The sequence below is a fragment of the Humulus lupulus genome, chromosome 9 (assembly GCF_963169125.1).
Source record: "Humulus lupulus chromosome 9, drHumLupu1.1, whole genome shotgun sequence".
NCBI classification, from domain to species: domain Eukaryota; kingdom Viridiplantae; phylum Streptophyta; class Magnoliopsida; order Rosales; family Cannabaceae; genus Humulus; species Humulus lupulus.
Window position 1 is genome coordinate 84,607,232 of NC_084801.1, and position 12,770 is coordinate 84,620,001.

Genomic DNA, 12,770 nt, shown 5'->3' on the forward strand with positions numbered 1-12,770 from the left:
AGTCAGATATTCAACCCTGTTGTGACTTTGTGGCTAACAACTCCCAAGGACTGTCTCGAATCGTGTTACACAGGTATATCACAATTATAACAATTAATACAATTATGCCCTCATCGGGCTAAAATTACACACATGCCCTTAATATCCAAACGTGGCCCACATGCATATTTAATTCAACTAAACATGCATCTCTAATCACATACTCACACAAGTTCACATTTTATAGCAATAATTCACTTATTGCCCTCCAGACACGCTAATCAAGGCCCTAAGCCTTATTAGAAAATTTTGGGTCGTTACAGATAACCATTAATATGTTGTGACTAGGGGTACCGCAAGGCTTGAGAGGAAATAATCATGCTCGCTGTCACTTTACCCTATCGCTAAGGACTTGAGGTAAGAAAACCGACACTTGCATCGAGTGTAGGGCATGCGCCCCAATTATAAGGCACGGGAATGACCATGTCATGAATCCGTTTATAGTTGAATGTTTACTTTGTTTAAATCTATGATGTTATACTTTGTTTGTACTGATCAGGAGGCCATTATAGGCTTGGGGGGGCCCTCTGACTTGTAGAGCGTCGCAGCGCTTGTGAGGGACGCTGCAACTCAAAATGGAGATATTGGCCAAATAGGGTTTTTGAGTACAGGAACTCAAACCTAAAGGCTCAAGAAGGATTCTACTTCCTAGTTTAGTAGAATTCGAGGTCCTGGATGATAGGAATCATTCTTGAAGCTTTAATTGGTTTAGTTCTTGATGGATATCCATTATTATGTTATGACTATGGGTATCACAAGGCTCGGGAAAGAAAGGATCGTGCTCGTTGTCGCCTTACCCTATCGTAGAGGGCTCAACATAACAAAATCATTTCTTGCACCCATTGTAGGGCGTGCGCCCCAATTGTAGGGCACGGAAGGGAGTGTGCCATGATACCATTATATTTGAATGTCTACTGTGTTTGAATTTATGTTGTCATATTATTTGGTACTGACTACTTGGTCGGGAGACTGTTAACGGCATTACATGTGTAATGTATGCCGTGGTGGCGAGGCCATAACACAGATACAGTATCAGACATAGTGGCGGGGCCATTATGAAGATGGAATGTCCATCCACTCGGCATGAGTCGTATAATGTTTGGAAAATATGTTGTTGGAAAGTCCATATGAGTATGATGTGGTTGTAGAGTATGCAATATATGATAATGTTATCTGATTATATGTATGATTGTAGGGTTTTCTTACTGGGCGTTGGCTTACCGGTGCTTCATGGTGCAGGTAAGGGCAAAGGAAAGCTAGACCAGCCATGAGTTGGAGAGCTATGGGGGCGGCGTGTACATACTCAGCCTTCTCATCCGCCACGGTCGATATATTTTGTCGCTTAGGTTGGCTAAGTCTGTATTTTGGATAAACTTGTACTCATTTGAAACTTTTGGGATCCCCTGTATTGACTTAACCCTTTTAAATGAAAAGTCCAACTTTTGATAAAAACTTTTGATATTTGAACTGTTGTTTTAACCCTAATTACACTTTTAAGTCCAAATGATTCGCTTAACGAGTTAATCAGGATGTTACAACGATGTAGCAGCTTCAATCTTGTTGGCTTCTGTGATGCAAATTGGGCATCAGAACATGAGGATAGGACGTCAACTTCTGGCTTCTGTGTTTATCTTGGTCCCAATATCATCTTCTGGTCCTCTGAAAAACAACACACGGTTTCCAGATAAAGCACTGAAATCGAGTATAGAAGCCTTGGTCATCCCACTGAGCTTTCTATTTCTCTACCTGGCAATAACGACCATTTGGTGTGACAATCTTAGCACTGTCTTGATGTCTGGAAATGTTGTTCAGCATGCTCGCACTAAACTTGTTGAACTTGATTTGCATTTTGTCTGTGAAAAAGTTGTCAAAAAATAGTTGCTTATAAAGCATGTTCCTTCCAGGGATCAAACAACTGACATTTTTACCAAGCCACTTTCAGCTACTCGTTTTTTCATGCTTCGAGGCAAACTTACAGTGGTTCAATTACCCACTCTAAGGTTGAAGGTGGATGTTAGACACTAATACTTAATTGTAATTAGTTAGTCTGTTGCTAGTTAGTTAGTTGTTTTAGCTTAACAGCTCAGTGCTGCTTTTGTAATCATACATAAACCCTTGTAACCAATTCACATCGTTAATGAGAATCAATTTCATTCTTCTTTGTTTTCCTCACACCGATCAAGCAGTTGCAGAGATTTTGTTAGAGAAGAAAACAAATTTGGCAACCTTTCGAGGTGGTAAAGAAAGGACACCACTCTTCATTGCTGCTCTGTTTGGACACTCCGAAATGGCCTCCACTTTGTACACTAAAACGCCAAATTATATGAAAATGACCGCCATTGAATATTATTTACTTGCATCGTCAATGGTCTCTAAGTATATACCTATCTACTTCTTTACATTTTTATATCATCCTTTTTTCAATGCTTCTTTATTTAATCATATAATATTAATTTTTGGTTGATACATCTTAGTTTGACTCCCTGGGAATTCTTTTAATTATTCATTTTTTAGTAAATTTTAAACACCATAATTAATTAATTTGTTATTTGTGCAGGGATGGCACTTGAAATGCTAAAACATGATTTCTCTCTAGCTACAAAGCGTGATAAGAATAAGAAGACAGCTTTACATCTCTTCGCTCTAATTCCTTCGGCATTTGACAACGAAAGTCCAGAAGGGTGGAGCAAACTCTTCAAATCTGCATGTAATTCACTTCTAGTGACCAATATTCTAAATTTTAACAGACCACTTTAATATATATGTATATATAGAGATAAAACTAAGATCGTTTTTTGTCTCTGTATGAACTAATTGATGTGTGCCAGATTTAAACATTGGATTTAAAAGAAGGCAGAAGCAATCTAAAGCCGTTGAGCTAGTCAAATGTCTTTGGGGCCATACTTTGCTTCAAGGGCATGACCAGTCAATTGATCTTATATCCAAGCCGACAAAACTTGTGTTTGAAGCAACAAAGGTCGGGAACTTTGAGTTTCTTGCTGCACTGATTGGCTCTTACCCTGATTTAATATGGGAAACTGACAGCCAAAATGGACCTATAATTAATATTGGTATATTGTATGGCCATGCCAATATCTTCAACTTAATACATGAGATTGGTGGAATCAAAGCTGATCTTGCTGCTAAAAAAGACACTGAAACCAACAATAATATATTGCATTTAGCTGCAAAGTTACCCTCTCCGGAACGACTCAACGTTGTATCAGGAGCAGCTTTACAAATGCAACAAGAATTGTTGTGGTTTCAGGTACGTACTCTACTATTTCATGCATCATGCGATTTTTATATAGTTAACCAGAATTAATAGTACTAATAATCTTATGCTTGATTTTTCAAGAATATATAATTCATGCATTTTACTGGCTATATGACGTGCAGGCCAACTGTGGCCCCATATTACAATAATATACTCATGATATTTTGAAAGAATTCATTTATATGTTTCTAAACTCCATACTTTTAGACAAAAGTCTACATATGAAAGGAAAAAAAAAACGTTTCCCAATTGTTTTGCTCTGTTTTACATTCGAATATTGGCATTGATAAAGTAATTGTTAAGTACTAACTGCTAATTAAAATTATATAATCTATGGATTAAGAAAACCGAAACCTTAATTAAACTTGACGGATAAGATGAGTTATATAAATTTAGTTGTAAAAGAAAAATTAGTCATTGGGAAACTATTTTTCATTTCTTTGGGGCTGATAATGAAACAGGGAGTGGTATGAATCTGTTTTCATTATTGTTTCTTATTTCAGACATACATCAGTTAAGATCGTAACGAGACAATATTGATTATATACGTACACTAATTGTTATATTATCATGTCATGTATGATTGTTTGAGTTATTATTTGAGGGTATTTTAGTCTTTCTCTTAATTAGTGTTATTTTATATTTTTTAATTTTTATAAATAGCTTAGTTAATTAGTTTTGTAATCTAGAAGTCTTTGTTCTCCATTTTTGCGATACACTAGCCTCTCTCTTTCTCTCTTCATCTTCATTCTATCTCCATTTGAGTTTGCATGGATAATATATTTGTATAATTATCATAGTATCATAGAATGGGTTTATGGAAATATTGGGTCTTCTTCGTATTGCAGCGAACTGGGTTGGAGCATCATTGCAGGAACTTGGTATGTGATTTTTCTATTTGTTATGAAATTTTAGGGTTTTGTTAGATTGTAAAATTTGAGAACTTTTGTCTGAGATAGCATTTGGAAGTTTGTTCTTTGCTTCTGAAATGGCTAGTAATAGAGATGATCCCCTTCAATCCATTAGCATGAGGTTAGATGGAAAAAATTATTCTTATTGAAACTATGTGATGAAAAAAAATTTAAAAGGAAAAAAGATGTGGGGTTATGTCTTTGGAACTTTGGTTAAACCAATAAATGACAAAGCCGATTATGTAACTTTGCTAGAAAATTGGGATGTGGATAATTAAAAAATTATCATTTGGATAAACAACTCTGTAGAGCACTCAATAGGTACCCAACTGGCCAAGTATAATACAGTGAAGGAAGTTTGAGACAATCTTGTAAGGCTGCATACTCAGTCTAACTTTGCAAAGCAATATCAATTAGAATCAGATATTAGAGCTTTTGAACAGAAATATATGAGTATTCAAGAATTCTATTCACTTATGATAGATCTCTTGGATCAATTTGTCCTTACTGAATATGCAGAGTTACGAGTTTTTACACCATCTATTTCTCGTAGGGAGGAACAACGATTCGTTCAGTTTTTAATTGCACTTTGCAATGAATTTGAGGGACCTCATTGCTATATTTTTCATCGCTCTCCACTTCCTTTGGTTGATTAAGTAGTCAGTGAATTGTTGGCAGATGAAATTCATCTTAATTCTCAAGCACAAAAAGGCATCCTCCCAGCACCCAGTTCATTTGTTTTGGCAGTTCCCCCTAGACCTTTTACTCACCATGAGAATAAACCTCACACAAAGGTTGGAGTTGATGAATGCAACTTTTGCAACAAAAAAGGTCACTGGAAGGCTCAGTGTCCTAAACTAGTTACTCGTGCACCACAGCAACAAAGACATCAGCTTAGACCTCAACAATTCGGTAATCATCCACCTCATTATGGTAGCCAACCACTTACAATTTGTCGATGGTACTGTACCTCCATATGACTCATATGGTTTTGGGGCCTCATCTTCCAATCCTACTCTTGCAACCCTCTCAGAACAGTTTCAGAAGTTTCTTACCATGCAACCACATGCCATGTCTACCTCTTCTTTGGTAGGTCAGCCCCCTGCTAGCACTTCAAGTATGACCTTCTCTACGTGGATTTTAGATTCTAGAGCCCCGCACCATATGTCGCCACATTCAAAATATTTTATTTCTTTGTCTCTTGCATCATCTATGCATGTCATGACTGCAGATGGTACTCATATGCCATTAATAGGTGTTGGTTCTGTTGTCAGTCCTCATTTATCACTTCCTAATGTTTACCATATTCCTAAGCTTTCACTAAACCTTGTATCTGGTTGTCAATTGTGTGATTCTTGTTACTTAGTGTTTTTTTCTTCCTTCTTGTCATGTGCAAGATCTACATTCTTAAAAGCTTATTTGGACCGGCCGTAGGGGGGACAGTTGGGGGGTTATATGTTTTGGATGAGCTGAGATTACCAGTATTTGCATCTCCTAGTGTTGATTTGTCTTCCTTTTGTTTGTCTTCTTCATCATCTAGTATTTATTTATGACATTCTCGTTTTGGTCAAGTTTCATCTTCTCGTTTAAGATTCTTGTCTTCTACAACAACCTTAGGAAACTTGCAAGTTCATGATATTTCTGATTGTAGTGGTTGTAAACATTCTGCTTTACCTTTCAATGAAAGTATATCATGTTTTGTTGCACCGTTTGACTTAGTTTATTCTGATGTGTGGGGACCCTCTCCTCTTGCTACAAAAGGAGGGTCTAGATATTATGTCCCTTTTGTTGATGATCACACTCGATTTTGTTGGATTTTTCTTTAAAACATCATTATGATTTCTATGATATTTATGATAGTTTCTGAGCTTATGTAATAATTCAACATGCTTCTATTATTAAATGTTTTAGATGTGATCGAGGTGGTGAATACACTTCAAATAAATTCTGTGATTTGCTTGCTTTAGATGGAACTATTTATCAAACTCTTGTACGAATACCCCTGAACAAAATGGTGTTGCTGAAAGAAAGCATAGACACATTATTGAAAATGCTCATTCTCTTTTGTTGTCATCATTTGTTCCTAGTCAGTGTTGGGGTGAGGCACTTCTCACTACAGTCAATCTTATTAATAAGATTCCATCTTCAATCACTACAGGTATGTCTCCTTTAGAAAAACTATATGGACATATCCCTGACTGTTCTTCTTTGAGAGTCTTTGGTTCTATGTGCTTTGTCCTTCGTCCTAGTGTAGAGCTTAGAAAATTGTCATCACGCTTTGCACTTTGTGTGTTCCTTGGTTATTGTGATGGTAAAAAATGATATCGTTGTTTTGATCCAACTTCTCAAAGATTGTATGTATCTCGCCACATTGTTTTTCTTGAGCATATACCATTATTTTCTATTCCTGGCACTACTCACAACTTGACCAAATCAGCTCTTATTTACAATTATCCTTTCTCTGAGCATACAAGTACCTCTTCTTCTCAAGTTCCTCAAATTGTAAAGTCTAAATCTTCTTCTACTCCTATATAGTCCCTTTTCCTCTTCATTACTCTCGTAGATCTCGAGCTATTAATACTGGTACTTCACAACCTGACATTTCTGAAACACCTCCGCCTACAGTTGTTCAAGATCATTATGATATTGCGGATCCTCCTCATTATCTCAGCATACTCATAAGTCTACTAAACTACAACATTCAGTTTATTCATCTTATTCAACTCATTTCACTTCATTTTTAGCGTCTATTCATTGTCACTCTAAGCCTTTATCCTATAAAGAAGCAATTGCTGACCCTCTTTGGCAGCGTGCCATGAATGAGGAACTTTTATCTTTGCACTAGACATATACTTGGGATTTAGTATCTTTACCTCCTGGTAAACATACCATTGGTTCTCATTGGGTCTATAAAATCAAGACCAAGTCTGATGGGTCTGTTGAACGCTACAAAGCAAGATTAGTGGCTAGGGGCTTTTCTCAGTAGTATGGTATGGATTTTGAGAAAACTTTTGCTATTGTTGCAAAATTACTCCTGTTCGGACTCTTATAGCAGTTGCATCTATTTTTCAATGGAATATATCTAAGATGGATGTTAAGAATGCTTTCTTGAATGGTGATTTACATGAAGAGGTCTACATGGTTCCTCCTCCTGGTGTCCCTGACAATCATGAAGAAGTTTGTAAGCTTAAGAAAGCTCTTTATGGTCTCAAACAGGTTCCTCAAGCATGGTTTGAGAAGTTCTCCAGTGTTATTGATTTTCTTGGGTTTCTTTCTAATAATCATGAATCAACTCTATTCGTTAAGTGTACCAATGCAAGTCTTATTCTCCTTTCCTTATATGTTGATAATATGATCATTGTTGATGATGATTAAGATGGTATTATAGTGTTAAAGTCTCAATTAGCTTCTCAGTTTGAGATGAAGAATTTGGGTCCTCTTTGGTATTTTTTGGGTATTGATGTTGCCTTCTCCCTAAAAGGCTATCTTCTGTCTTAGTCAAAATACACTTTTGACATTATTGAGCATGCTCGTCTTACTGATTCAAAAGTAGTTTCCACTCCCTCTGAGCTCAATGTTCAGTATTCTCCTTCTGATGGCACTCCCTTGCATGATCCTAGTTTGTATCACACTATTTTTGGCAGTTTAGTTTATCTCACAATCACTCGCCCCGACATTGCATATGTTGTTAACATTGTTAGTCAATTTTTTGCCTCTCCTACTATTGTTCACTGGGCAGCTGTTCTTCGCATTCTGAGGTATCTTCGGGGTACTATCTTCCAAATAAAGTTTTTTAGGGCTCGCAAGTTTTTAAGACTCGCGGAGCACGAGTCCTCTATTTGAGAGCCTTAAAAAGTGAGGTTTTTTAGGAAACGTGTTGCGAGTCCTAAAAGAATGTTTTTAGGACTCGCATTGGAAGTCCTAAAAAGTTTTATTTTTAATTTTTAAAAAATGAATTGGTAGCCAAAGCTCCCGCCGGAGCTCTGGTGACAGCGGCGGCGCCACAACCCTACGACGGTGGTTCGAGAAAACAGTGATTGGCTTTCGAAGCCTAAGGCTCGGGGAACATCGTGGTGGTGGTGGTTCTTCATGGAATGAAATGTGGTGGCCAGATTGGAGGTAAAAAGTTTCAGACTCCATAGATGTCGACGGACACCAAAAATGAAATCTGGTGACTTCTAACCCGATCCTTCGTTGGGTTTTGCTCGCATGAAAGTGTTGAGTACGATGGTGGTGGTGGCTCAACTCACAACTACCCAAGGTGGTCAGAATCTCGCCGGAAACTTTGGGAAAACCCAATACCGAAGGCTCCGTTGTCCGTCTTAGGTGGTGCGTGAGGGCTCAAGCTCGCAGGGGTCGAAGCTTCGGTGACCTCCAAAGCTCCCTGGCTAGTGCGTGCTGCTGGTGGCGGTGGGCAAGGCGATGGTCGGGCTCGGCAAGGTTTTAGGCGAGTGAGAGGGAAGGAGAGAGAGGAGAAACAAAGAAGAGGGGGCTGAGTGTGGGTTTTTTTTTAATTTAGTTATTTATAAAACTTTAATTTGTTTTTAGGTGCGAGTCCTAAAAAGTCCAGGAGATTGGAGGGAATTTGTGATTTTTAAAATTCAAACTTTTAGGACACACATAAGTTTTTAGGACTCGCAATGAGTGTCCTAAAAAGATTCTTTAAGGACTCGCAATGAGTATCCTAAAAAGTCCAGGAGGTGTTTGTTAAAAAAAATCAAACTTTTTTAGGACACACATAGTTTTTAGGACTCGCTCCGCAAGCTCTAAAAGAAATTCTTTGCGAGTCCTAAAAGTCTAGAAGTTGTTTTTAGGACTCGCATCTAGGTGTGTGTCCTAAAAAAGTGTCATAAAAGGGTGTTTTTGTAGTAGTGTTTGTATCCCTCCACTTCTTCCTTGGAGCTTTGTGCATACACTGATGTTGATCATGGTCATGATCCCATAGATCGAAAGTCTATTACTGGTTTTGGTATCTTTTGGGTGATTCTCTTATTTCTCATAAAAGTAAGAAACAAATTGTTATCTCCCAATCCTCCACTTAAGTCGAGTATCGCACTATGTCTTCAACTACCAAAGAAATTATTTATTTAAGATTGTTTGTTGCAGATATGGATGTATTGTGACAATCAGAGCACCATCCAAATTTCTCGCAACTCAATTTTTCATGAATGCACCAAGAACATTGAGATTGATTGTCACTTCACTTGTCATCACCCGAAGCTTGACACTATCACTTTGCCTTTTATTCCTTCTTCTATAGAGATTGTTGACTTCTTTACTAAGTCTCATTCTATTTCTCATTTTTAGTTTCTATTTGGAAAACTCTTGATGCTTTTGATTAATTAGTTTTGTAAACAATAACTCTTTACTATCTCCATTTGAGTTTGTATGGATTGTATGTTTGTATAATCATCAATGATCAGGAGGTGAAAAGGATTGTGCCACCTAAAGAACAAGAAAAAAAAGCCATTGAAATTTTCACTTCTCAGCACAAACCACTATTATCAAAGGTGGAGGAATTGATGAAAAGCACAGCTAGTTCATGCATTATTGTGGCAACTCTAATAGCCATTGTAGTCTTCGTAGCAGCCTTTAGCTTACCAGGAGGTAACAATGACGATCATGATGGGACCCCTAACAATCTTAAAATTCACTCATTTCTAATATTTTTCTTATTAGATGGCTTAGCACTCTCCTTATGTCTCGCTACTCGGAGTACGACTTTCTCAAATGGTTACCAGTGAAATTCATGGTTGGCCTCACTACACTTTTTTTCTCAATGGTAACCATGATGATAGCTTTCAGCTTTGCATTCGTTTTGGCTTGTTATCATCAGCATCGATTAAAATTGGGCCCTTTTCTAATTTCAATGCTTGGCATCGTTCCAATTGCTTTGTTCTCTATTCTCAAATTTCCTCTACTTCTTGAGACCTTCTCCACATATTGTTCAGGGAAGTTATTTCAAACAAGTAGACCAATGTTTTAATAAATAGAATATTTTGTAGTATGTTGCTGTTGACGCGGTTCTTCGCCAACAAGTAAATAAGAAAAGAAGAGAAAGGGATTAGTGCTAATGTTGAACCGAAACAGATATATGATCTTAGAAATGAAAAGGTGACTAAAGATAAGTTTTTTAAGTGGTTTGAAGGTTAAAATCATTCTACTCCATTAGTCAGTATTATTGCTATATACTAGATATTTGATTACAGGGTATTTCTTACAAGAGATAATCCAACCCTTATCAACTCCCAGGGTCTCCATATTTATAGGAGAAGGCACCTGGGAGTTGGTAAGAAGGTCATCCCGTGACCTTCTTACCTATCGTATCAACTCTGTGACATTCATGATTAATTCCTAAACCTGACACATAAGTGTGGTCAAATCAATAGGTAAGGAGATAATGGGCCGCACGGCCCAACCCAGTCGTGGGTGTCTGAATACGCACGTTCCTGCTGCGTGTCCGAGAAGTCAGGGGCATATCAGACACGTGATGTCTGATATATGCACGTTTACCTTGCGTGTGTTGACTTTACAAAGAGTCATAACCTCCAAATCTAGCTCGTTCCACGAGCTGGATACCTGACTCGACCTTCGGCCTTCAGAGTCCGGATTCAAGTCTTAGGCAATCTTGGCGAACCCTTGGGTTACCTCGAGCTAAGGAGGTATGATCTTATGATGGAAGCTCCGGTTTTGGGGATATCCACGAGGTAATCATGATTAGGCCGCAGCTCAGCTCGCTAATCAGCCCGTATGAAAATCAGGGCGTACAGTTGCATATTAAGTATTTCAAAGGTCTGTACTTTTCTTAGAGTTAAGCTCCAATAAATTAATTATTTTGCTAACTCTTGGCATAATAAATTAATTTATTCACTATGAGAATTGTCCACTAAAAATTTATGGTTACACTTTTAGAACATAGAAGTTGTAACTCATATACATATCCATTGATATAGTCATTGCATGAGTTATGACCCTCCACTAATTATTCATCATTAGAGCTAGGTAATAGTTTGTTAACATCTCTAATATATATATAATCATCAATTAGTGTCATTGATACTCTAATAAACATTTATGTAAGTTATATACAGATGATATTTCTATTCTCTAACAAAAATTGAGTGTTCTGTGTTCAAGTACCGCTATCAATACTGAAATGAATAATATTAGTCTACTTCCAATCAAGGAATAAGTGGATTCCTTATCTGTGAAGTATGTTCTTAGCTACCCACATTCCTATGACACTCTGATATCAGAAATTAGGTCCACGTTTTCTTTTGTAGACAATACATGATAAGTTCAAAGCTATAGTACTACAATAGAAGTCCATTACTCGCTTCAAGATTAAGGTCAAGTATCAAATGACCATTGAGTGATGAATGATGAACATCTATATTTTATGATAGATTTATAAAACTTATTTGTTTCACCATGTCCCTAGTCCTATACAATCTATATTATATACAACGCCTCCACGTCCATGTCTCAACTTCACGTAACAATCTGAATAAACTATCCTGTCAAAGACACAAGATAAAACGTGCTCATAATCTTAATTGATATAAAAGCTTCTTCTTTAATATTAATGATTATGGGCAATGTTTATGCTATTATTTTGAATTAAATTATATTGTATATATAATCTCATATATATACCTAATTCAAGATTACATGTAATAACAATGGATCTTTCTAAACAAATGGGTTGTAAATAAATTTACAAATATGAGTGAAATTATTTTATATATTTAAATATTTAGTAAATTTTTTACATGAGACTTCCAACTGCTGAAGCATAGGGATACTTTCTCATATCATCTTTTTTCGGATGTGTCTTGAGACACTGCTCCTAGGAAAGAACAATTACAACTCTGGTCGATAACTAACCTTTCTTAGAATTTTCAATAGATTATCTCTCTAGCACCTTATCAATATAAGACTCATGAGAAAGTGCTAGAATCTTGTTCTTCCTATCCCTCAAGATTTGGATTACCCAAACATAGTTCGCTTATCCCAAATCTTTCATTTGGAATTTCTCAACTAACAATTTATTTACTTTTAATAAAGTTTCTACATCATTACCAATGAGTAGAATATCGTCCATGTAAAGAACTGAAAAAACCATTATTTTATCTTTGATATATTTATACACACATGCTTCGTCAACATTTTGTTCGAAGTCGTATGTTTTAATAGTCTCATCAAAAGTAATATTCCAAGATATGGATGCTTGCTTTAGTCCATAAATGAATTTTAGCAAACTACATACACTCTAATCTTGCCCTTTTTTTAATGAACCCTTCTAGTTGTACTATGTAGATACTTTCATCAAGAGGAACATTAAGAAAATTTGTCTTAACGTCCATTTGCCATATGTTATAGTCAAGACTAGCGACTATGGATAAAAAGGATTCATATGGATTTTAACATAGCAACGGGAAAGAATATCTCTTCACAGTTGACACGTTCCTTTTGAGTGTAACCCTTGGTGATATCGCCCAATAAACTTCTAAGGTCGCAGTAGTAATCAGGCTATGTCGTAT

At 36.7% G+C, this 12,770-nt stretch overlaps 1 protein-coding gene across 1 annotated transcript; it reads left to right on the forward strand.

Annotated features, from left to right (window-relative positions):
• Positions 1-2,598: 2,598 nt before the first annotated feature.
• On the forward strand, positions 2,599-10,213 carry LOC133799842 (uncharacterized). The gene is made up of 4 exons (XM_062237833.1): positions 2,599-2,746; positions 2,868-3,307; positions 9,651-9,715; positions 9,907-10,213. The coding sequence occupies exons 1-4, from the start codon at positions 2,599-2,601 to the stop codon at positions 10,211-10,213; spliced, it is 960 nt and encodes a 319-aa protein (XP_062093817.1).
• The last annotated feature ends 2,557 nt before the right edge of the window (positions 10,214-12,770 follow it).